The 27408-nt window shown below is 41.8% G+C and overlaps 1 protein-coding gene across 1 annotated transcript in view; it reads right to left on the bottom strand.

Moving 5' to 3' along the window:
- Positions 1-11886: 11886 nt before the first annotated feature.
- The window catches only part of LOC138758627 (V-type proton ATPase 116 kDa subunit a 1-like), a 135045-nt gene continuing 119523 nt past the window's right edge, over positions 11887-27408 (bottom strand). Inside the window, exons 16-19 of the mRNA XM_069927904.1 lie at positions 26909-27016; positions 24345-24462; positions 21273-21444; positions 11887-11968 (exon numbers count right to left, since the gene is read on the bottom strand). Of these exons, the coding sequence (XP_069784005.1) occupies positions 11887-11968; positions 21273-21444; positions 24345-24462; positions 26909-27016 (480 nt within the window). The remainder of the gene's footprint in view (positions 11969-21272; positions 21445-24344; positions 24463-26908; positions 27017-27408) is intronic.

Below are 27408 nucleotides of genomic sequence, written 5' to 3'. Positions count from 1 at the left end.
CTTCTACCGCTAGTGGCGGACTGCTTCCACGATAACCTGGGCATCCTTTTTGATGGTGGAGTGCCCAAGTTCCGAGCTGTGGAGGATCCTGGAGTAAAACGTCACAGGTTTGCCCCTTGATTGAGGGTGGCAGCGAGTGTAATGTCAGAGACATCACACTCCACTTGGAATGGGGTATTCTCATCCACGATGGCATTGGCGATGTCCTGTCTGATGTGGGCGATGACATCGCGGTCTTGCTGGCCGTGGCTGCAGATGGTGACATTGTCCAAGCACGGGAAGGTTGCTCTTAGGTTGTACTGTCTCCTATATAGTCCATCTCCCGCTGAAACACGGAGATTCCCTTCGTGACCCCAAACAGAACCCGGCAGAACTGGTAAAGGCATCTGTCTGCCTCAATGGTGGTATAAGGTTTATTCTGGGCATGGATGGGGAGCTGATGGTAGGCCAACTTCAGGCCAGTCATGGAGAAACCCTGTACTGGGCTATCTCGTTGACAATGTTGGTGATGTGGGGAAGTGTGTAGGCATACAGCTAGCTGTACCAGTTGATGGTCTGGCTATAGTCGATGACCATCCTCTATTTGCTGCCCCTTTTTACACAAGGACTTGGTTTCTCCAGGGGCTGGTGCTGGGTTCTATAACTCCTTCCATCAGAAGCCGTCACACCTCAGCCTTGATAAATGTCTTGTCGGCTGCACCATAGCACCTGCTCTTGGCCAATATGGGCTTGTAGTCCGGTGTCAGGTAGTTGAAGAGGCATGGAGGGGGCACTAGGGGTGGTCACTGGGCTTTGTGCTGCAGCTGGTGAGTGGTGGGAGTGGGGCACCAAAGGCTAAGGTGATGCTGTCGAGGTAGCACTGGATGTCTAGTCCCAGGATAACCAGGGGGCAGAGCTTGGGCATGACCAATAGCCTGAACCCTTGTTATGTCTCTCTTCCAACCATCAAGTTCACAGAGCAGTACCCTTAGTGCTGTGATGGAGTGATCCTGGGATGCAAAAGCGATAGCGAAGTTTGTTGGGTATACTTTGAGTGCCAGTATCTGGACCACATTTGGGTACACAAAGCTCTCAGTACTACCACTATCAAACCGGCATTTTATTACCTTCCCATTGACAATGATGCCCATCATCGAGCGCCTGATTCCATGGGGGATGTTCTCCGTTAGCGTGGTGGATGCTAGAACTGCCTCGGGGTTGGAGCCTCTGCTCCCAGCCAGCTGTGGTGAGTAGCGTCTTTTGGAACATAGGGTGCGACGAGTGTGCAGTTTCACATATGCATGCGTTGACCACGTCGTTTGGTCGGCAAGACAGTCAAGCCAGGTTTGGGATGGGTGGGAGCCGGCAGGCCCACGATGGCGGCACCTAGTGGACTCACATGGCATCAGCGTGGTTCGACGACCGGGCCGGAAGTGATGTCATCAGTGCGAGCAGAAGTGATGGGTAGAGAAATGCCGTTTTCCAGTATTCGTACATGGGGAGCGCCCGGAGGATCAAGGGGAGCTCCCAGTTGGTCACAGGGGACTGCAGCACTCCCAGCGGGTTTGGAGAGGCACACTTTAGCAAAGTGGCCCTTCCTGCTGTATCAGGAGCAATGAGAGTTCCTTGTGGGGCAGTTTTTCCGGGAATGCCTGTTTGGCCCATGCTGGGCCCCACAGTACTTACACTGGTGGACTGCGTCGGTAGCAGCGATTGTTTCTTCCACGAGGGGCCCCTCAGCAACTGTGGTTGTTAGCACTGGCCAGGTCAGGGGAGGGGGGTAACTGTAGGGTGTACAGTCCGCAAGTGGACTGGGGGCTGTCGCTGGGCTTTGTGCTGCAGATGGTGAGTGGGGGGAGTGGGCCACTGAAGGCTAGGGTGATGCTGTTTAGTTCCTCATTATTCAATTTTTTTTCTGGTTGGTTTTGGGACACTTTGGAGATTAGATCACGAGATTAGACCTTTCACAAAAAAGGCCTCTATTCCTCCAATTTCCTGACTCTTTGAATCACCAAACCTGGCCTAACCCTCTAATCTAGCAATTATGAGAACTTACAAGGCCCACAGGGGTGGCTTCCATCTCCAACTCTTACATCCCTCTCCTTACTTCACGGTCCCCTAGGCTCAGCCCTCATGATGGCCCCTTTTCTTTCCTAACTCAAGGAACAAGGCTCTTGGTCTCTCTCTCCCTCCTAACTCCAAGGAATCAATTCCAAATTCACTGACAAATTTTCCGATGGCCACCCCTTCTGGCTCATGGTACAAAGTCCTTGAAGCTATGCACCCTGACTCAAGGAACAGGTCCATGATTCCAATTCTTCCCCTTTGTATGATAAAAATAGGCATATGTGCCCCTCTTGTACCATGGTTTGGGCTTCCAGTAGCCATGGCAAGCAATATGGAAGAAGAACTAAGTTAGCTCTAATATTAATAAATGGGAGAAAGGCAATGGAGAGGAAGGATCTGAGGAACAAAAATCAATAAATTAAATCATTTTGGGTGCACCTGCGAAAGTACAAGTAGCAGAAAACATTGTTGGAAGTTGAAAACAGTCTCCTAAATAGTATTGGTAATGCAGAGGAAATCTGAAAAGTAGAGCTTCATATGATAAGGAAAGTACAATAAACATTGTGTACATTAATTTAATTGTAAACTTAGCAAAACAAATGATCAAGGTTCAAAATTTCTTTATTGTCATGTAATAAAACAAATGTAATATTACATGCAATTTGCATAGTTTGCCATAAGTCAGACAGATTCACTACCTGCAGAAATTGCTAAAAGGCTCCCAGTTATAGAGAGAGAGAGAGAGAGAGAGAGAGAGAGAGAGAGAGAGAGAGAGAGAGAGAGAGAGAGAGAGAGAGAGAGAGAAGCAAATGAGAGTCCCCACAGAGTCACTGAGTGTCCAGGGATTCACTTCTATTGCTCCTGCAGCCTCCGCAGCCATACAAACCATCAGTAACCTGAGCTCCAGATCCAAACCTCTGACATGATCAGAAAGTCTTCAATGCCCTCAGCACCATCCCACGGGTCGGTTCCAACATCTGGTACCCTTCACTCAGTCTGGAGGCAGTTTCCAACAGTTCTCAACCTGGTGTGAGCCATTTGACCACATCTTCCAGAAGCCCTCTGCTTACCTGGAGTCTGCAGTCCCTGGAGGCTGCTTCCATACCTAGGCGTTGCTATCTTGGCTCCAGATTCCGTGGTCTCAGCATTCTAAAATAAACCACTGTGGGTGACTTTAACTTAAAGGCTGTTCGGAGCTGTTGGTAGCTGGACTGAGCAGTAGAATCATGCAGAGGAGCGCCTTGTCTCCGTTCTTCCCTCTCCGTGTGTCTGCACCAGTGGCAGCACTGCCATTGCCGCAGCTCTGGCAGCGACACCATTTTTTTTTCAGTAAGTGCAGAGGATGAATTTCTGAATGATTTCTAAATTAGCCTGCTGAGTGACCAAAGAGAAAACAGATGATTTTGGATGCTATGCCCAAAAGTGATGGAGAAACTCAGCAGGTCACACAACATACATTGAAAGCAAAAAGTCCACAATATTTCAGGACTCAGCTCTTCATTAAGAGGAAGGACACCTCGGTGAAAGGCTCAGACTTGAAATGTCACCCACTTTTTGTTTCCTGGATGCTGTGTGACCTGCTGAGTTTCTTCTGTCCCTTGGTGTCATGCACTGGACCCCAGCAACTGTTTACCTCCAGATGATTTTAGATCTTGCCTTGTGTGAGGAGAATGTGTCAATTGTTGATCTGATAAGTTGAGGGTTTTTCGGGAATAGTGATTATGACAGGGTAAGTTTTAGATAACTTTAATTCAATCAGAAACCAAGGTACTCAATCTTGAATTTTGTAAAAAAAATAACTTCAAGGCAAGGTACTGTGTGGGTCTGGAAAATCAGATTAGATGGGATTCAGGGTGAGGTGGCCAATTAGATACAGAATTTGTTTGATGGTAGCAGTCAGAGAATGGTAGTGGAGGGTTGTTCTTCATATTGGAGCACTGTGATCAATGGGGTCTGTTAGACAGTAGGTCACTTAACCTCTCCAAAGAGAAATAGGTCAAAGGTCACTTCATCTGCCATTCAAGGTTAGATCCATCCTCAGGTGAGGCTGCCACACAATTGGCTCTCACAGGTCATGTGGGCACACTTGAGCAGCCCCACACTCTCCCCCACCAACTCCCCCCAATTGTGCCAGCTGCAGTATTAAGTCCACCATGTGGACCCACTCACTGTCTTTTTCCCTTGAGACGATCTTTGAGCTCCACTCCAGGATGCTAGCCATGGTCAAAGTTGAAGAATCAATTTTTAAATTTTTTAATCCTTTGAACTTGTTCTCACCATCATGGGAGCTGTAGAGGTCAATGTCCATTGTTGTTTGTCATCTGCATTAATGATTTGGAAAACCATCTAGTTAGCATGTTAAATAAGTGTGCGGATGACACTAAAATTGGCACAGTGGAGAATAGACAATAGACAATAGGTGCTGGAGTAGGTCAATTGGCCCTTAGAGCCAGCACTGCCATTTATCGGATCATGGCTGATCTTTCCCTTTCAATAACCAATCCCAGCCTTATCCCCATAACCCTTAACTCTCCTGCCCACAAGAGCCTTATCCAACTTTCTCTTAAATCTATCCAATGAATCCGCCCCCACTACCCTCTGTGGCAATGCATTCCACAAGGCCTCAACTCTCTGGGTAAAAATTTATCCTAATTTCTGTGTTAAATGGCCTTCCCTGTATTCTTAAACTATGCCCTCTAGTCCTAGTCTCACCCATCATTGGGAACATGTGCTCTGATTTCAGCCTGTCAAGCCCTTTGATAATCCTAAATACCTCAATTATGTCACCCCTCATCCTTCTAAACTCCATCGCATATAGTCCAAGTCTTTCTAACCTATCCGCGTATGACAATCCTGCCATCCCAGGAACTAACCTTGTAAACCTGTGCTGCACTCCCTCTATAGGAAGTATGTCCTTTCTTAAATATGGGGACCAGAACTAGATGTAATACTCCAGGTGAGGTCTCACCAGGGCCCTGTACAACTGCAGGAGGGCTTCTCTACTCCTATACTCCAATCCCCTCTTTATGAAAGCCAACATACCGTTCGCCTTCTTCACCGCTTGCTGAACCTGCACACTAGTTTTCAATGACTGGTGAACAAGTAGGTCCAGATCCCTTTGCATTACCCCTCTCCCTAGTTTAACACCATTTAAATAATATTCTGCTCTCTTGTTTCTGCCTCCAAAATGGAAGACCTCGCATTTACTCACATTAAACTTCATCTGAGATTACAACAAGTAAACTGGGAAAATGGTCCAGCAAATAGCAGGTGGAAATTTGTTGCACTTTGTGGGTTAAACTAAGGCAGGATATAGACAGTGATTGGGAACAGAGAGAGCTGGGGATAGAAGTACAGGCTATGAAACTGGTGAAGAAGGCATTTTGCTCTTTTGCTTTCATTGGTAGGGGAAGTGAGTTCAGAAGCTGGGATGCAATGTTTCAAAACTGTACAAGATTTCAACCAGACCTCATTTGGAGTATTGTGGGCAGGAATGAGCACTCAGCTTTAGAAAAGATGTCACTAAGCTGGAATACATGCAGACCAGTGTTCACGAGATTGGTGGGCTTGAGTTGTAAGGATAGGCTGAGTAAGTTGGGAGTTTTCTCCTTGATGCTAGGAAGCTAAGGGGGAACCTTCTAGAAGTTTACAAAATAATTTGGGGCAGAGATAAGGTGATTTTATTTTGCAGTATGGAAGTGACTAAAACTAGGGAAATAGATCTTTATATGAGAAGGAAATGATTTGAGACCTGAGGAGCATCTTTTCCCACATGGAGAACGGTAGGTTTGCGGATGAACTGCTGGAGGAAGTGGTAGAGGCCGGTACAATTGTAACTTTTAAAAGTCATTTAGATACCTACATAGATAAGAATAAAATAGAAGTACATAGACTGCTGTAAAACTCTACGACACTCAAGTATGAGTAGCCATGATAAACTTGGAAGGCAGGATAGTAATATTTTCAAAATGTAAGACAGAATCTAAACAATGTATATCTGCTTAAGGCAAAAGAAAAGCCAATAGAAAAATTGGGTGTATCATGGCTATCAACAGAGGTTCAAAGATAGTAGATGGAAAATGTGTCTAATGTTGCAAACAATATTATTCCCAGCCTGAGGACTGACAATATTTAATAATTTAGCAAAGGGGATTGGGGGCATTGATAATGAAAGTGAAAATGAAATATTAGAATGGCTTAATTTGAAACATTTAAAGAAACAATAAGAGGATGTAAGAACATTTCTTGTTAAATAAAAAAAACCCATGTTTAAGAAAAGTCAATGTGTGCCCCGTACAGACTGAGACAGGAGAAATTATATTGGAGATTAACAAAATGGCCAAAAGATTAAACAAATATCTTGTGTCTCTGTATGAAAACAGAGAAACCATTGGAATTGGAGAACTACAGATCTAGATGAATGAAAAATTAGTTTATGAGGAATAAGTGGGATTGAAAATCGATATTCTGGTACAGAATGACCTGCATTATTGTGTTTTGAAAACATAGCTATTAGCATATGCACTGACTTAATACGGTAGATGCAGAACTAAGATTTCCCTGGTGTGGTATCTAGAATCATGGGTCACTGTCTCAAAACAAGGAGTAGCCATTCAGGATAAGGATGAATAGTAGTGACAGGTCCATGGCAGATGCCATCTCATTGGCTCAACACAAAGCCCAGGAACACTTAGACAGCAAAGATGTATACATCAAGATGCTCTTTATCAACTACATTTCAACATTCAACACCATCATTCCCTCAAAATTGATCAGCAAACTCTAAGACCTGGGCCTCAAAACACCACTATATAATTGGATCCTGGATTTCCTCACCTCCAGACTACAATCAGTGAGGATTAGTAGAAACACCTCCTCCACAATCTCCATCAGTACTTGAATACGACAGGGCTGCGTTCTTAGACCTCTGCCCTACTTTTTGCACACCTATTATAACTGTCTGGCTTGGTACGACAACAACACCATTTATAATTTTGCTGACGATACCGTGGTAGTGGCTTGTATAAAGGAAGAAGATGAATCAGCATACTGGATGAAGATTGAAAACTTGGCTGAATGGTGCACCAACAACAACCTTGCACTTGTGAAATATAAAGTGTCCAAAATCACTACTCTGGAGACAAAGTCTTGGAGAACAGGTTCAGCTGTATTTCGAGTCTGCAGAGTCAGGTGTCCTTGGTCTGGAGACACACCGGAAGTTCAAAATCATCACTCTTTTGTACAGTCCCACACTCAATATCACTCCACCTTCATTTACCTTCTTCCAATCAGAATCCCAGTACATTACAATATTCTCCTTCTCCCTTCCATCAATCCAGGTATCACTCAGTTCCTCCCTCTTCATATATCGCATGTTATGTTAATTAGTTCATACCCTCCTTAGGGGCATCTAAGTTAATATTCATGTCTCTATTAAGCAAGCAAAGTACTAGGTATAGACTACCTTAGGTCACTGTACCAGCCTGAACCAGATCCTTGCATCCTTGGGGCTCCTGATAGAAAGGGGTCCACTAGTCAATACTATCACAACAATCATCAAGGATCCACATCCCCTGCCATATGCTCTCTTCTTACTGCTACCATCATGAAAGAGGTATAGGTGCCACAAGACTCACACCACCATCAGACTCCTTAGCGACAAACTCATCAGGGACTCATTTAATGACTTTTACTTTTGCACCTTATTGATGATTTTTCTCTAAGTACTATGCAATTTGTTTGCCTGTCTTTATTTTGTTTACATGTGTATGTATCTTCTTGACTATTTTAATTTTGCCCTAACAAGTGGTAATTTTGCCTGGCTTTCAGGATAAAGAATCTCAGGCTGTATGTAATGTCATAACCATATAACCATATAACCATTTACGGAGCGGAAACAAGCCATGTTGACCTTTCGAGTCCGCACCGGTTCACTGATTTTGTGCGCCCTCTTCAGGCATTGGTCCCGGTAGATCTTCATTGTATGTACTCTGAGAATAAATCTGAACTTTGAACTTGATGATGAAAGGTGGTTACTGAGAATATTTAAGCCTAAGGTGGATCAATTTGTTAGATCTAAAAGTAATCAAGGGATATAAGATTGGTTTAGGTAAATGACATCGGTAAGACTTTAACCGATATCTTATTGAATGGCAGAGGAGGATGAGGAGCCAAATGTCCTATTCCTGCTTCTGTTTCAGATGTCCACCACAGTCCAATCACAGTATAACCCATCACAGGACAAGTCCAAATGAGCCCACAAACAGCAGCTATCAGCATTCTCAGCTTTGCTGAGGAATGACAACCAGAGGTGACACATATTGGATTAAGAAAATATGCAACACTTGTTCAACTGTGCCTGAAGTGCAAGGATGTCCAATAATAGCTTTTAAATTAGAAGTAGGTAACTATTGGCAATGTATAATTAAAGGAGAATGGCAGGAAAATGGGAAAATGTAGATCAAGCAGAGAAAAATAATGACATTAATGACCTCCCATTGTAAAAATCTATGATACTATTTAGAGTGAAAGATGCTGTGATTGTTCTAAAAACACAGAAATGCTGGAGGAACAGGTCTCGCAGTGTCCTTAGGAGGTAAAGATACATTTTCACCCAATGCTTTTGGGCTGAGCCCTTCTTCAAGGTATTAGTAAAAAGCAGGGAGGGGCATGAATTAAAAGGCTGGGAGGAGGGAAGGGCATGGGGAGGAGAGCAGACTAAAAACAAAAAGTGATAATTAGACATGTATAGGAGTTCCTCAACATGGTTATCCAACTGCACGAAAACCAACAAGGTCGGGTCAGATACAGCAATGAGCTCTCCGAACCCTTCTCCATTGACTGCAAGGCTGCATCCTCGCACCAACCCTCTTTACTATCTTCTTCAGCATGATGCTGAAACAAGCCAATAAAGACCTCAACAATGAAGACGTTTACATCCGGTACCGCACGGATGGCAGTCTCTTCAATCTGAGGCGCCTGCAAGCTCACACCAAGACACAAGAGCAACTTGTCCATGAACTACTCTTTGCAGACGATGCCACTTTAGTTGCCCATTCAGAGCCAGCTCTCCAGCGCATGACGTCCTGTTTTGCGGAAACTGCCAAAATGTTTGGCCTGGAAGTCAGCCTGAAGAAAACTGAGGTCCTCCATCAGCCAGCTCCCCACCATAACCACCAGCCCCCCCACATCTCCATCGGGCACACTGAACTCAAAGTGGTCAACCAGTTTACCTACCTCGGCTGCACCATTTCATCTGATGCAAGGATCGACAAAGAGATAGACAACAGACTCTCCAAGGCAAATAGCACCTTTGGAAGACTACACAAAAGAGTCTGGAAAAACAACCACCCGAAGAAACACACAAAGACCAGCGTGTACAGAGCCATTGTCATACCCACGCTCCTGTTCGGCTCCGAATCATGGGTCCTCTACCGGCATCACCTATGGCTCCTAGAACGCTGTCTCCGCTCCATCCTCAACATTCATTGGAATGACTTCATCACCAACATCGAAGTATTCGAGCTGGCAGAGTCCGCAAGCATTGAATCCATGCTGCTGAAGACCCAACTGTGCTGGGTGGGTCACGTCTCCAGAATGGAGGACAATCGCCTTCCCAAGATCGTGTTCTATGGCGAGCTCTCCACTGGCCACCGAATCAGAGGTGCACCAAAGAAGAGGTACAAGGACTGCTTAAAGAAATTTCTTGGTGCCTGCCACATTGACCACCGCCAGTGGGCTGATATCACCTCCAACCGTGCAACTTGGCGCCTCACAGTTCGGCGGACAGCAACCTCCTTTGAAGAAGACCGCAGAGCCCACCTCACTGACAAAAGAAAAAGGAGGAAAAACCCAACACCCAACCCCAACCCACCAATTTTCCCTTGCAACCGCTGCAATCGTGCCTGCCTGTCCCGCATCGGACTTGTCAGTCACCAACGAGCCTGCAGCAGACGTGGATATACCCCTCCATAAATCTTCATCCGCGAAGCCAAGCCAAAGAGGAGAGCAAGAGAGGAAAGGTGGGATTGGTGGAGGAGGGGTAGCTCTGTGAACACAGAGCTAGAAGAAAGGAGACAGAGGGAGTTACAGAGGGAGCGGTAACTGGGGAAACTGGAGAGGGGCAGAGTGGAGAATATGTGTCTGGTCATGGGATAACACAGAAAGTGGCACAAATGGCAGTGAATTATATGTTGGATGCTAGTGGAATGGTACGTGACAGAACGGGAATTCTGCCTTTTTGTTGGCTATGTGGAGGAATTCACGCAACAAGCTTACACAGGCAAAGCTCCACAACTCTTCCACTGCTTCTCTGATTACTACTTTGGTGTTGACTTGTACCAATGATGAGCTCATGGACTTTATCCACTTTGCTGCCAACTTCAACCTTGACATCAAATTCACTTGGTCCTTCTCTTGTAACACCATCCCCTTCCTCAATCTCTCTGGCTCCATCTTGGGAGAAAAACTCTCGACAGACTTTTTCTACAAACCCACCAACTTTTACAGCTGCCTTGACTACACCTCTTACCACCCTGTCCCCTGTAAAGATTCCATTCCTGTCTCTCAATTCCTCTGTCAATCTTTGATTAAGTCCCAAAACAAAATCTGCCAAGTCAGATCATCCGAGACATTCTGCTTCAAAGAACATGGCTTCCCTCTGCTTTCATCAATTTAGCTCTCACCTGCATATCCCCCATTGCCTGCACCTCTGCTCTGGCCCCTCTGACCCTAAGTGCAACAAGGACAAGATTCTCCTTATTCTCACCTACCACCTCAGCCTCTGCATCCACCTGCAAATTGAAGGAACACCTCATATTCTGTCTTGGCACCTTCCAACCAGCTGCAATGACATCAACTTCTCTGCTTTCTGTTAATCGTGCACCACCCTCACCCCCTGCCCCCATCTCCCACTTTTCCCCTCTGTATTTCTGCTTTCATCTAATTCTGTCTCTCTCTCTCTCTCTCTCTCTTTCCCTTTCCCTCGGCCTCCTTTCCTCCAGCTCTGCATTCACAGAGTCATCCTTCCACAGAGCAATTCTCACCTTTCCTCTCCTACCCTCCTATCCATGTCCAATTTTCATCGTTTGCCTGTTGTCCTATGCTCCTCCCCCTGCCATTACTTCCCTTCTCCTCTGCCTTTTTGTTCAGGTCTCAGGCCTATAGTGTTGGTTTTATATATTTACCTTCTCTGGATGCTGTGACACCTGCTGAGTTCTTCCAGCACTTCTGTCCTTTTACTATGAATCTACAGAAATGACTTTGAAGAGCTTTTTTTTGTGCAAGACTTGTCATTATGGTTCTAAAGTCCTGCTGTAGAGTAGCTGCTGTGACTTCCATATATGACTCGAAGAACAGAAGGCAGTTCTCAAGAAGAAGTCAGCAATTCATTAAGCTAATCACAAGGGCTGACACTCCTGGTTAGTCCACTTGAATCACAGAATGGAATAGAAACATTTATAATAATCTCAATTAACATTGTTCTGAATACTTTTATTTTAAAGCATCTGACTGCATGCATTTTCAGTTCAAGACATTATCAGCATTTTTTGTAGTGCACAATTTTCTCAGATTTAATATATTTAAACCACAATTGATAAATTGAGGCTCTAAGGCATAAAGCATTTGGGACTCAGGTGAGACAGCAGACTTGAAATGCAGTGATCATGTGGCTCTGAGATGGAATATGGCCTATACTTAGATCTATTACGTGCTTTTATATTTGACACTATTAAATATATAGCTTGATTCTAAATACAATAAAAATACTCTCAAATTATATCATTTCATTAACCATATATTGTCAGAAATACCTGTCAGACTGTTGTCATTACTGCCAACTTATCTTTTGCATATGTCTGTAAATGAGAATGGGATAAATTTATAACCTGTTCCTTTGTAAAATTTGTTCTGAAATTCCACCCTGCAAGAAAAGAAAAAAAAACAAGTTGGTGCAAGTCCAATAATGGGAATGACAGCATAAAATATTTTTAATTGAATTGAATATCGACCTACAGTAGTAAAATAAAAATGTTGTCGTTGCAGTTATTATTATCTATTATTTCTGATATTTTCCTTATTGAGGTTGAAGGAGAAGAAAATGCAAAACGGAAGTTTTTGAAAAGCTCTCTTGCGTGAATACGTTTACTTAAAATCTCAAAAGAGTTATCTTCATTTTAGCTTCTGTTGTGATAGAAAGTGTTGTTATGACATGTGGACAAGGTTAGTGTGTCCTTGTCCTGCTGTTGCTTCATGTTTATCCGTAAGTGGTTTTCGAAGGCTATACTATTAACATGCAGATGCCGCAAACTATTTTTTTAACCAAAATCATATTCAGCTGGGCAGCAGGATTCAAAACTTTCTTTTTTGAAGCTTTGACAATGTAGACTGATATAGTTGAAAACATTAATTTAAGGCGAGGAAATTTTATGATAATTTCAAGATTTCATGTTTGGAATTTCAGCCTATCAATGCAATGAAGCACTGATGTACAGTATGTGACTAGATAATACCTAGATGCTGTACAAGACAAAGAGACAACTCCATCAATATTGTAACACTCTTGCTGAAGGCAAGCTACATCTTTGCTGATTTGAGGAACTGGAGGGATCTCGCTATTTTTAAAGGTAGATCATCTGTCATTTCCTCAGTACTATAATAAATTGTCAATTTGTGAAATGCTGTCTGCCTACCATAATCCCTTTGGGGTGCCTGAAAGCGCCTGTGGCAGAAATTAATTGAGACTGTCACCTTCGCTATAACATGGAATGCTGCTCCAATTGAAGATAACATTCCAGGTGATGAGGCAGAATCACTGCACACATATCTGTTTGTTGAAAGCTAAAAGATCTGTACTTGATATGAAGCCAAGTGTTTTCTCTCTTTCTTCCCTTGTACTTTCCTCCTTCTTTGGTTCAACTGTGAGTTGCAGCTTCAGGGAGATGTATTGATCTAACACATTTTTGAGCTCACATATTTTGAAAGTGGATGGTATATCTACTCTAGTTGGTTTCCACTCCCAATGTCCAAGGACAAGATAAAGGTAGAAACTATAGAATCTCAAAACAATTTGAATACTATTTCAAATTATCAAATTCATTTTGCTGATAAATATAAATGGGTCAGGCTTCCATCTACAGACATCTGTTTACCACAGGAGACTTCTTCTTTCAGCAGGAACCATATTCCATCACATAAGAACCAAAGAAATAGGTGCAGGAGTCAGCCATTCAGCGCATTGATTCTGCTCTACCCTGAAATGGCCGTGATCTCAGCTCGATCTTCCTTTTCCCTCAAACTTCCCCTACTTTGCAAATATCTATGTATTTGTGTTTTAGATATTTGCTATGAGGTAGCCACCATTGGGCAGAGATTGCTACAGATATGCCACTCTCTGGGGAAAAATAGTTCCTCCTCATCTCACTCCTAAACCTACTTCCTTGAACCTTGAGGCTATTTTGGCTTAATTCTTGTCTCGCCTACAATTTACTCCCTCTGTCTTATCTATCCCTTCCATAATTTTATGTTTCTTTCTGATTCACTCTCCTTCTTCTAAATTCCAGTAAATACAGTTCTATCTCTCCTCATAGGCTATCCCACTTCAGGAAGCAACTATGTGAACCTCCACTGCACCACCTCCAAAACCAGTCTATCTTTTCTCGAGTAAGGAGAACAGAACTACATGCAATGCTACCTCACCAGCACCCTGCACAGTTATAGCATAAACATTCTCTTAAATTCAATTCCTCTCGCGATGAACGCCAACATTCTATTCGCCTTCTTGATTATCTGTTGCACCTGCAAACCAACGTTCTGTGATGATGCAGGGGTAATCTATTGCATCTGATGCTCCTGTTGTGGTTTCCATGCATCAGAGAGACTGGGCACATACTGGAGATCGCTTTGTTGAGCACCTCAGCTCTGTGTGCCACCATAGTGTGGATCTCCAAGTCGCCACCCATTTCAATTCCCCATCCCATTCACATGCTGACATGTCTGTCCATGGTCTCATGCACTGCCAGAATGAGATAACCCGCGCATTGGAGGAACAACACCTAGTCCCTTATTACATCCAATGAACACCTTTCATTGGTCTGGATTCCTCCCCCGTTGTTTGAATTCTGAGACTATATCCTGCTTTTGCCTTTTCTGATTTTTCCTTAAAAAAAGGGCTCAGGCCTGAAATGTTGGCGATCTATCTTTGTCTCCTATAGATGCTGAATATATCAGCTGAGTTCCTCCAGCATTTCGGTGTTTTTACTATAATCACAGCATCATCAGCCAATCTGTTTCTCTTTGAACAAGATATGAGGGGGGGTGGAAAAAAAATGAACAAGATCTCATCTTCCATCTGGGGACCCTCCAACTGGATGGCATTAACATTGACTTCTCTGGCTTTCGTTAAAACCACTCTCATCCCCCCACCACATCTTTCCCGTCCCCACCTTCCCTCATATTTGTCTCTTTCCTTTTTCCCTCTGTCTCCTTTCACACAGACAAAATCAATTCTCACCTCCTTCCCCCCCCCCCCCCCACCTTATCGTATCCAATTAACACCTTTTGTTGGTCTGGATTCCTCCCCTAGCCAGCACTGTCTCTATTCTAAGATTTCCTGTTTCTTGCTTATTCCTTGAAGATGGAATCAGGCCTGAAATGTCAGCGTCTCCTATAGACGCTGAAAAGATTGGCCGAGTTCCTCCAGCATTTTGGTCAGTGTTCAATCACAGCATCTGCAGACTTTCGTGTTTCACTCAGTTCAGTTGATCCACTGTGAAATCTCTTCAAGAGATGCTGACCCTGAAGAAATTCTCCCTCTTTGAAGGGAGTTCTGTGAGAATTTCTCTCACTGCTGCCCATCTGCATTCCCTGCTGCTCTCAAGCTCTATGACCATGTTCTCACCCAGTCACGTGTCTTTACTGGCTTCTTGCCTCTGCCACCATCTGGTGCCACGTGGAATCCAGCTCTGGTTTCGGGTCTCCCAGTTTTGTTCCTATCAGGATCTCAGCTACCTGTGCTGCAGTGACTCCTGCTTCTTCACTTCTCCCGCCGTATCCTACAGACTACCCTCAGCTTGATTGACAGGTCAGACCCTTGCTCTCTCGCTACCAGAGTTCCGTACCTCAGCTGCCACAACCCGCAACAGACCTCTCCTACTGTTCATCTTCCACTGGATCCACATGTTCCACCAACAATTCTATGCACATTTGGCATCCATAAAAGATTGGAAGTTTACATCTCTGGAGACTGCCACCTCAGTGATCTCCCTTGTGGGTCTCCACCTTGGCCCTGGTGACCTATAGTACCAAGCTCCTGATGTGGGTCTCCGCCTTGGCAACCTACAGGACCAGCCTCCATTTCATTCTCCCACCTTGGCCTCAGTAATCAACAGGACCAAGCCTCCAACATGAACTTTCACCCTGTACCTGACAACTCACAGGACAGGGCTTCACACATGGGTCTCTATCTTGGTCCCAGCAACCTGCAGGATCGGACCTCCGACATAAACTTTCACCTTGAACTTGGCGACCTACAGCACTGAGCTTCAGATTCAGGTTTCTACCTTAGCCCTTGCGACCTACAGTACCGAACCTCTGTTGCTAACACCGACCCAGACCCAGATATGCTTAGTTCTCTCCTCCAATGTATAATGTGAACAGATGCAGACCCAGTACCAACTCTGGCTGGTAATAATAACCTCAACACAGGTAATACTTCTCAAACAGCAGTAACACCAGTTTTCTGAATGCAATTCATACATATATTAAAATAAATTTTGTTTGTATCAAATGTAAAGGCATAATTTCATTACACCTTCACATAATTTCAATACATCTTCATTAAAAATTCAAATTCCTGGGTATCAACATTTTCGAGGATCTGTCCGAGAGCCTCCACTTTGATACAATCACAAAGAAGGCTTGCCAGCGCCTGTACTTTGTGAGGTGCCTGAGGTGGTTCATTATGTCACCGAAGATTCTTGCAAACTTCTACAGGTGTACCATGGAGAGCATTCTGGCTGGTTACATCACTGTCTGGTATGGAGGTGCCAACTTTCAAGACAAGAATAAACTCCAGAGGGTTGTTAACTCGGCCTGCGACATCACAGACATCAGACTTCACTCCATCTACATGAGACAGTGTCTTAAAAAAGCAGTCTCTATCCTTAAAGACCCCCACTACCCAGGCCATGCCCTCTTCACTCTGCTACCATCAGGGAAAAGGTACAGGAGCCTAAAGACAAGCTCTTGGTGGTACGACAGTTTCTTCCCCACTGCCAACAGATTCCTGAATAGTCTATGAACCAAAGACACTGCCTTACTTTTCACGCCCTATTATTTTTAATTTTATATGGTAATGTCGTAAGATGGTTATAATATGTGCATTTCCACTATGATGTTGCCATAAACACCAAATTGTTCATGACAAAAATCTTGATTTCTACACTGATTCTGACTAAAAGTATCATTTTGCTCCTTACTGAAGCTTCAATTAAGAAGAGCAGTCACTGAGCAATGGAGGGGTTGTTAGAAGAGCTGGCTAAATGCATTATTAAAGTCGTAGATATTAAGTTATAATGATAATACAGGTGCTCCCAACTTACAATGGGATTACATTCTGGCATATCCATCATAAGTCGAAAAAGAATATCGCACCTACCATTTTTTATAATTAAATTTTGAATACCTTTATTCCACACGGAGAAAACCATCAATGTACACAGCTGAAAGCACAGTGGGCATGAAGAATGTATGAAAAATTGAACTAAAATTAATTGCTGGATGGTGGGGATGCTAAAGCGACAGGGTCATTCATTTCACTTGTTCGCGTGATCGCAACAGAGAGTGTGAGAGTGATTGAGTCAGCATTGCGAGAGAGTATGCTGTACGATACTCTCGCGCCATGCTGCCATCGTCCAGCATCGCGAGAGAGCAGCATACCACATATCACAAGCGCGGGAATCGATCGGAATTCGAAATTGAAAGTATGGATTTGAACCAATGTAACTTTGAAAAATCGTAAGTAGGACTATTATAAGTAGGGGAGTGAAATGAAAGATTTAAACTGTGTTTTTACTTCTGCAGCTGCAAGGCTGAGAACTTGTTTGGAATCAGCAGACATAATCTAAATTCCACCATGAGCCCAGGATGCATATTTAGTAAACACCCACCATGGGGCCATCGAGTCCACGCTGCTGAAGATCCAGCTGCGCTGGATGGGTCACGTCTCCAGAATGGAGGACCATCGCCTTCCCAGGATCGTGTTGTATGGCGAGCTCTCCACTGGCCACCGTGACAGAGGTGCACCAAAGAAAAGGTACAAGGACTGCCTAAAGAAATCTCTTGGTGCCTGCCACATTGACCACCGCCAGTGGGCTGATATCGCCTCAAACCGTGCATCTTGGCGCCTCACAGTTTGGCGGGCAGCAACCTCCTTTGAAGAAGACCGCAGAGCCCACCTCACTGACAAAAGGCAAAGGAGGAAAAACCCAACACCCAACCCCAACCAACCAATTTTCCCCTGCAGCCGCTGCAACCGTGTCTGCCTGTCTCGCATCGGACTTGTCAGCCACAAACGAGCCTGCAGCTGACGTGGACTTTTACCTCCTCCATAAATCTTCGTCCGCGAAGCCAAGCCAAAGACCATGGGGCCCAGGATGCAGTTGAATAGGAAGACATATCTAATTTACACTTATGAGGCCCAGAGCAGTTTACATTTGTTGGTCGCAGACTGTCAGGAGACCTTGAAGATAATTAAACCATTTGTTCAAAGAGATAGGATTTGAGGTAAACAACTTTTGGGGTGATATGAGTCATGGTCCCACTGCTGAAGTGAGAGACTCTCCAAGAGGTGGCAACATCTCTCAGCAAGAGGAAGAACTTCATGAGTCCAGCTAACGTCCCGGTCGAGGGAGGTAGAGAAGCTGCTACCGGCGCCCCGACAACCTACTACAAGTGTGCAGTCGTTGCCTCGCTTCGGCAGTTGGGACCAGTCCAGGCATTGATAAGTATAATTGGGAAGGGCTTGCATATTGTATTATGAATTCAGCTTTAGATTTAGTAATAAAGACTTGTATAAACTGAACTGCTCTCGGTGTGTATACACTGAACTGCTCTCGGTGTGTGTGTCTACTTTCTTTCGGTAGCTCGAACACTGTGACCAATCTAAAACGAACAAAGTGAGAGGTATAAGTTTACCCAAGACAGGGAGTATCTGTGAGCTTACTGTCATATTCAATGCACATATTCTCTGAAATTCTTACTGCTGCAGCCAAACAGGTGCTTTGTTTAAAAAAAAAGAAAGTACCAAAACAAGTAAGAATAAAATTATGAAAGGATATTTAAATCCAAAGCTGTGAACTTACTCACGGTGTAAAGAAATTAGAGGAATGTAGGTGTGAAAGGCCATTGAGGATTTATTGTGAATTACAGTAAAGTCATGGACAAAATGGGATATATGGTGGATGGAAAATGGGAAGGTATTGGCGTAGTTAAGTCTAGAGATGAGAGAGGCATTTCTGAGTATTTAATGACAGTTAGCTGAAGAAAGGACTACAGTTAGCGTAGCAGTTAGCCCAATACTATTACAGCACGAGTCCCTGGGTTTGAATTGAGCACTGTCTGAAAAGAGTTTTATATTCTCCCCACATTTGCATGGGCTTCTTGGTGCTCTGGATTCTTCCCACCTTACATAATGTACAAAGGTTGTAGGATGATTGGGGTCATGGACTAGAAGACTCTGTTAGCATGGTGTATGTCTAAATTTTTAAAAAGGTATATTAAAACGGTGATATAGTGCAGAGGCAAAAATAACTATTTTGTGGTGGAGAGAATGTGGGATCAAAAATTCAACTCAAATACATTGAGGGGCAAACTAGTTTAGTGTGTGAATGACTTAAACATTGGACTATAGCCTAACAGTTGACCACTTGGCCCATGAAGTCTGATCTGCCAACTGATCATAGCTGATTAGATGATAACTTCAGCTCAACATTCCCATCCACCTGCATTCATTTTACAATGCTTTGCTTATCAAGTATCTATCCTCCTCTCCTGTAAAAATAATCTCATACAGTTTCAGGAAGAGAGTTGTAAGGATTGTGATTCTTTATGGGGGGTGGGGGGGGGGGGTGGGGGGAGGAAAATCACTTCTTAATGTCTTAAACTGACAATTGCTTGTTTTTAAACATTGGTCCCTGATTGAAGATTCCTTTTTATATCTTGTTTTGTAGCTCATCTTTATGATATCAGCAAATCTTGCATCATATCTTTTGATGTCTTCATGAAAGTAATTGAAATAAATTGAGTCCCAGCACTGATCACTGTGCACACCATTCATCACATTGCGATAAAATGGCCCAATTCTACCGACTTCCTGTTATCCATGTTACTTCTTACAACATTAGCTTTTATCTTTTGCAATAACTTCTGATTCAATACCTGATTAAAGGGCTTCTGTAAATCTGAGTACAGGTACAGCAAATCCACAGGTTTCCCTATATTTACAACACAAGCTATTTCTTCCAAGAACTCCAATAAATGATCATTCTTGATTTTCATTTCACTAAAGCACTATTGACATTGTCTGATTACCTTGAACTTTTCTAAGTGCCTTACAAAAAACTCCTAGTATGTTTTTTTTCCACTGACAGATATTAAAGTATCCTATTACAGTTTCTTATTTACTCTCTTCCTTGCTATTTTTCAATCCAAGGAATATTGGGAAATTAAAACCAATGCACCAGGCCCATTGGTGATTATTGTTGCATTTTTTTTTAACAATATCATTTCTGGATCATCACACCTGATTATATTACCATACGTTAAAGCCAGAGTAAGAATAAGAGGAAATTAAAATCTCAGGAAAGGAGTTGTAAGACAAGTTTGTGGTAAAAGCAGCTGAAGCAAGAAACAATGGGCAGAGACTCTAGAGTGGATCCTGCTACATTGCGAATGACGTGTGATAGGTAGAACTATAGAAGACATTGCCACAGACTAGCTGATTTGGGAGTTGAATATGCTTTAACAATAGGGGTCTTTGTACACAAAAACTGTGTAATTGCCTGCTCAAGTTTTAAAAAAGGTGAATTTTTCTTTTATGCAGACAACCAAAAATGCAGATCATGCTGGGCTTATGTGCAAGGGTGATTTCCGAGCCGGTTTCCGAAGCTGAAGGAGGCGGGGAGAGAAATGGAGTAGCGCCTCTCCGCCACCATGACATTAAACATATGTGCCAAGAATGGAAAGTGACCTATATTGAAAATGGCGACTGAAGGCCTGGTACAAACGCTAGTGGAGATCTGTACAAGTAGTCTTAGGGCTCAAGCAGATCTTCTGTGCAACGTAATCGCCTTTTTTGTCCCTATGGGTTCTTTAAAATTCACGCTCTTGGGTTGCGGGCTCACGGCTTCATCGTGACATCATCAGCCCTCCCTTTTGGTGCTGTATTCAACGGCAATCTTTTTACAGAGGAGGTGGAGTAACTTCATTCCACTTCTGAGTCTATGCCCCTAGGCAGATGGAAGATGGAGTGAGTCCAACCAGTCATTCCTCCTTTGGACTTTTTATGAAGCTAAGTGATGCAATTTAAAGACAGAGAATATCTATCTTTACAAATTGCTAATTTTTACTATAATAGGGGCTAATGAAAGGAAGGCGCACCATTTGCCAGAACAGAAAGAGCATAATGGAAAAGGTGACAATTACAAAAATATTTATGTGCATTCCAAGAGAAAAACTGCATTTACTGGAGATTTGAAATAACAATGGAAATTGCTGGCGGCAGTTCATTTATCTGAAATGTTAATGCCGCTTCTTCCTCTACAGATGCTACTAATCTGCTGAGAAACTTCATCTTATTCTGAAATAATTGTGATATATGTGAACCTTATTTAATAAATGTTTAAATGGATTGTTCTTTCCTGGTAACCAATCCTCAACATTTAATTTAAAACAACTATTTATCACAATTCATTGTCTCATTGCATCATTAGTTCCTTGTCTAATCTGGCAAAGTGACTAAATCTTCCTTTACATTTAATTTGCAGGATTGGATTATAGAAATGTAAATATATGATCTGCAATAATACAATAATATTTAAATGTCACTTAATCTAGGAACAGAAATTAAATATAATATTTATATTGTCTTTAATAATAGGGAATCACATCATCTGCACAATTCCTTTTAAATTATTTTTCACATCTTACATCAACTTTTGTATACCCACCAGTGTAGACGTAGAGCATGCAGAAATGCAGAAAGACCTTCCATGACCAGCAAAATAGCCACAGTGAGAACAGCAAACATAGCAAAGATGATCGCAAGCCCAATTGCATTTAAGCCTTGGTTTGAAGAGAAACCATTGTGAAGAACCATGTTCCACAACACTTCAGAAAGTTCTGCAATAAATAGATTGCAAGAGTCAAGTGTGGTGTGTGAAAGCAGAGTCAAAAGTAGGAGCCTTTTAACAATGCTCTTTATAATTATTTAGTATATCATAACAGATGATTTGGGATTTAATGCATTTCTGCACTGGTGCAAGGTGCATTAGGAAGTTAACAGAGGGGTAGCATTTGGATAGGGAATAAAATTTCAAGCCCATGAGCTGATATTAAAAAAAATTGTCTCTAATTCCAGTCACAGACAATCATATAGAATAAGTTTATATTAGGAATGAATACTTACTTTATCTCTTCCCTAGAATTTCAATGATTTATTGCAGTTTCCATAGCAATTCACAAATGAGTGGGCGTATCTGTTTGACTTCACTGACATTTGATTCATGTCAATGATCTACTACGTGAGTTGTGTTTGTTAATGACATTGTATAATCTCTCTTTAATTACCAGTCTTCCACCTTTAGCTGTGTCTCATGGGCAATATTTGCTTTTTTCCAATTCTCACAAATCATTTTTATTGAATTTAATGAATTCTTATTGAATTTAATGAATTTATAACAACATAGTTTACTTCTTTACTAGTGTAAACCCAATTTTCTTTGACGAATACTGGTGGAAGATATCTAGACCACCATTTTCATTATCATGTCATAAATTGACCTTGGCGATTTGGTATCTGATGGTTACTTTCAACTTACAAAGCATTGTACAAATTTAGACAAGGAAATTTGAGCTCAATTAGATGAAATTAGAACAAAAAAATAAATTAAAGATATTTTAAGGTTTAGTTGACCAGATTTACCTTCTCTTTGCACTTAGCCTTCTTTTGTCATTATGAGGCTTTATTAATATTTGGCGTGGCTTAATCCACACTTTTTTGGAATCTTTCAAGTACAATGAATGTAAATCATTTGATTGACTGTAGCCACCATATCTTGAAACTGATGAGACTCAGATTTGGAAGAATGATCTTTTATACATTTATTTCAAATTAACCCCCTTCTGCCAAGTTTACTGATAAAGCCTTTACTAATATGCTAATAAAGATAAAGATCTTACTAGCTAGGGATAGGGAGACACTTTGAGAGAGTCACCCCAGCGGCATTGGCTGATCTTCATCCTGAACGCTGCCATTTTATTCAAACAGAACTTAATTCAAACTGCTGCTGTGGCTGAATGTGTGCTCCAATCAAGGGGTTGTGTGTTGCTTCAGAGAACATTTTCTTTTCCAACTTTAAACTTCAATTTAAATTTTTATTTATTCCTAGTTATCTATTTATTATCTTTAAAAAATCCTTTATCTCCTCAATTTTTATTTGCCATATGCTTGGGGTTGCTGGTTGCTTGAATCCCGGGTCATGGGAATTTTATTGTCTAATTAGTCTGAGTCTTGAAAGAAGATGTTGTGGCTGTTTGGTTAAGGTTTAGATTGGATCTTGGGCATGCACTGATGAAATTCTTCATATATATTGCTGGTAAGGCCACGCTGCCCTCATGGCTTAATGATGCTGTTCAGAGAAGAGGTGAGAAGGAACACTCTAGGGCCAGGCCTCAAGAAAACAAGTTTCTGAGACCTTTGGTTGAAGTTGGACAAGCAGGAGGGCCATTTCTATTATACTGATTATGACTACTTCAGCATCATAACTGTGTGTAGATCTGTTTTGAGACCTCCATCAAGAAGTGGGTTCTGAGCATGACCCTAACAATATTAATGCATTAAGCTAGTCCATTTCCATGTGTATTCACCTCACTGACAAAAGGCAAAGGAGGAAAAACCCAACACCCAACCCCAACCAACCAATTTTCCCCTGCAACCGCTGCAATCATGTCTGCCTGTCCCGCATCGGACTTGTCAGCCACAAACGAGCCTGCAGCTGACGTGGACTTTTTACCCCCTCCATAAATCTTCGTCCGCGAAGCCAAGCCAAAGAAGAAGAAAAACAAAACAGACAGAGGGAGACAAAATCAATATTACAGGTCCCAGTTCTTTAGTTTCTTTTAAGTTGCAGGTGTGTGTGTGTGTGTGTGTGTGTGTGTGTGTGTGTGTGTGTGTGTGTGTGTGTGTGTGTGTGTGTGTGTGTGTGTGTGTGTGTGTGTGTGTGTGTGTGTGTGTGCATATTTTGGAGGTTCTGTTTAGATAGATAACACAAATACTACAGTGCAAGACAGGGAGTTGAATTAAATGGAGACATGGTTTCTGTTCTCTCCATCTCCTCCACCTTTTTTGCAATTTAAAACATACCTATTTACTCCTCCGCTACAGTCATCAACCTGAAACTGTTTCTCTGACCTAAGATCTGCCTGACCTGTTGTATCTCCAGCAATTACTCTTTTTCAGTCAGTGTTCCAGCATCTGTTGCCTTTTGTTGCCTTTCAATTTTTTCTCTTTCCGGTTTGTGCAGGATCACAGCAAACGTGGAAATAATCGGTATACAAGTATGACACCAATGCAGAGAAGATTTAGTTACCTTTTGAAGCTGGAATTTCAAGTCATACTGAGCATAAGGCAGCATTTTTTTTCATGGTAGTATTCTATATCATTATAATTGGTGATTGGTGAGCCTTTTTTTTTGTAGCTCCCTCTTAAGGTCAATGTAGACATTAAATTCTACAAAGAAAAAGATCCTGAACATTCTTAACATCAGGACCAACACTTCTTTAGGAAAGACCACTTTTATTCTCACCTCTCAGTTCAGGGCTGTATATGAGCAGCAGTTTTCTGATATTTTTTCCACTGACTTGATAGGCTAGCTGCTTGCCATTAATCCACAAGATAAATGTGCACATTTCTCAGTAATGGCATGATGAGAAGCAAATCGTATGAACTCTCAACAGTTGTCAGTAAAGAGATTATCATTAATGCTACCAGGTAATGGAAAGCTTATGCGATCAATACTCACCGGCATGAGCCAAGCTCAAGGCCCATAAGCGTAGGTAAGAGGCAGTATTTGACACACAGCCCAGGCAGTACTCAATTGTATGGATGGCTTGCTGTACAAAGGTATCACCAAAGCTGAACTATTAAATTAAATATTACAAAATGATTTCCACACTATCATAAGTTTTGCAGAACTCATAATACAATAATAAATATGGAAGCAAATGGCCTTTTGAGTGACATGACTAAAAGTTAATTATGCAATTAAATAATGAGAAAAGCATATTTTAAAAAAAACTGCTTATAGCATAACAGATTTTTTTCCAATCTCTCATTGTGGAAACGATTAATTTGAAAGTAAACTTCAGGTGGTAGAAGCAATAAGAGGAATGTCATGGCTGACTAATATAATGAAATATATTTGGGAGATAAATTGGTAAAATTAGAGTAGGTTACATACGTACACACACTTTAAAACAGATCTTATTTGAAATACTGAAGAATTCATATTCAATGGCTTTACAGGAACTATGGAGTATGCTATGCTCATTTCACAAGTAGGTGCTAATTGAAATAATGTCATGAAATGAATAGAACATTGTCTTGGACTGGAGTCAGGTCGGCTGTGTTGAACATTTTTACGAGACTTCTGACCTTTCTGCAAAATGCTTACTCAATGGTCAATGAGGTTTGTTTACCTAAAGCAACAGATGGGTGCAGAAGACTAACTCCTGTTGTTTGCTGAAGAAGGAGGGGGTTTTGCAAGTGTGAGAGATAAAAGGACATGTAGCTAGCAGAGTTGGAATCTGAGAGAGAGAGAGAGAGAGAGAGAGAGAGAGAGAGAGAGAGAGAGAGAGAGAGAGAGAGATAGACAGGCACAGCTGAAAAAAGCCACGAGAAGCTTGTTGGAACTGAAACAAACTCCAGAATGGCAGATGGCTGGAAGTGCTATCTGTCTGATGTTTCTCTTGGAATAAGAGGGAACAGAAAGGAACTCTGTGGTAGCCTGAAAGAAAGAGGTTACCATCTGGAGAACCCTGATGGGGAAAGTTTCATCAGCAAAATATTGAGGTGACTAATGTTGGTACCTCAGTTGTGGAAATCCTGGAACAACAAATCTCTATCTGCAAAACCTACGAGAACCTTCCTGAACAGTAAACATTTACCTTTAGAGCACCAAAGCCTGGTGAACTTTATACATGTTAAAATCTGTGCACAGTATAAGAATTGCCTGCAACCAGAGAACTTGGAAGAAGGAGAAGTGAGATTGAACTGTGAACCAAAGAACTTTTCTTAAATTTACCCACACATTACCTACATGTGCACTTAGAATTAGAAGAGGGTTAAGTTGGGTTAGTTAAGTTAATAGAGATAAGTTAAAGTTTGATTCTGTTTTCATATTTAAAGATAATTAAAAACAAATTTTGTTTAAGTAACTACTTGTGTTGGTGAATGCCTATTATTGCTGGGTTTTTGGGTTCTTTGGGCTCGTAACACTAATCTAACACTACCAATAATACCGAGTAAATACTAATAAGCCTAATTTTGATCTGCATCCTGTATCTTCATCTTACCTTACTTTTCCATGCTAATTTACCTTTTCTTCTTCCCAATGATCCTTGCTTCTTCCACCAGTAATTTCTGGTCCACTGCATTCAGTCTGGAGGATAGAACCTTTGAGATGTCACACTCAACCACTTAAAGTTTTAAAATCAAATACTAACAATTTGAATATCTACTTGTAAGACAAAATTGAAACAAAATATTGTTAAAGCGCTAACACATCCAACATAATTGGCTAAAGAATATTGCATCATTGTGGTTTTATCAGGAAATGTTTGGATGGTCCTCCATTGGTTCAAGAGTTTGTGGACACCAATCATCATGATCTTCAAGTCTATGATTGATAGTGATGGTTGAAGTGTTGGGGAACTGTGGTGGATGAAGCAATGAGGCTTGACTGAGAAAATGGATTCCATTTATCTCAGCAATGTTTAACATTTAATTCTAAAATACTAAATACAGCTTAATAAGTGAGGATGAATGATGACTATATATCTGCTCATGTGTGTAGGTTGAGAGATTATTTCAGTGCTTATTGTGAAAATATGGCGAAGCATGTGGGAGAGGTTTTGTGGTGCATGAGTTCTCTGATGGCTCTGTTCGAGGAGATTGAAAGACTGTGGAGAAAATTTACAAGGATGTTCCCAGCACTTGAAAAATTGACTTATCGTGAGAGGTTGAATAGGTTAGGACATAACACCATGGGGTTTTCGAAAAAGAGAGGATATTTGATTGAGGCATACAAAATTATGAGGGTATATACAAGCAAGGTTATTTACTATGTTTAACTTGTGGCCATGTAAAGGATGAGTTAATTCAACACAGTTACAATTAGCAGAGAATAATATGCTATGGGTTGCATATTATTGAACTGGTGATTTTAAAAAGCAATAGATTTGCAGATAGACTGGTAAAATATATGTGTGCCAAAAATACATACAGGAACGTACTTAAAAATATCAAGTATTCATTGGATATGTTACCATCTTGACTCAAAAGGGTGACAAGATCAAATATCCTCACCAGATGCTTTTTCCTTTGGTAGGCATTATTCAGTAGATAGGGTTTTATAAGGAGCATCCATGGAACTGTCAGCAGAGCCAGGAGAACCAAAAATGTTTGGACAGTCCTCTGTGGAGATGCAAGATATTTCTTAAATGCGCAGATGAAACTGTCATGTAACAAGATTGAATAAAATCTGATAGGCAATGATAATACCACTCCAGCTTCTGCTAATAAAGAGGAATGGAGTTTTGTGATAGCCTTTTTTTGAGCATTCAAGAAGCATCCTGTGTATTGATGGCATCCTTGAATTCCTTTAGAAATTGTTTGAATGAATGCATCTAAGTGAACTGTTTTATTAATTCAGTCTTCGTGTTTAATTTAATCACTCATCGTATTGTTAAACAGGAATGGATCATATGGAACCAGAGATAGGCTTCACATCAGGATTAGTAATCCCTGCCTCTCTTATATCCTCCTTACTTAATCTTCCTAATACCTTTTGAAGCACGTTGCTTGAT

This window comes from Narcine bancroftii, chromosome 1, assembly GCF_036971445.1.
Source record: "Narcine bancroftii isolate sNarBan1 chromosome 1, sNarBan1.hap1, whole genome shotgun sequence".
NCBI lineage: Eukaryota > Metazoa > Chordata > Chondrichthyes > Torpediniformes > Narcinidae > Narcine > Narcine bancroftii.
Note: the sequence above shows the minus strand (reverse complement) of the source record. Positions and strands in the feature narration are given on the sequence as shown.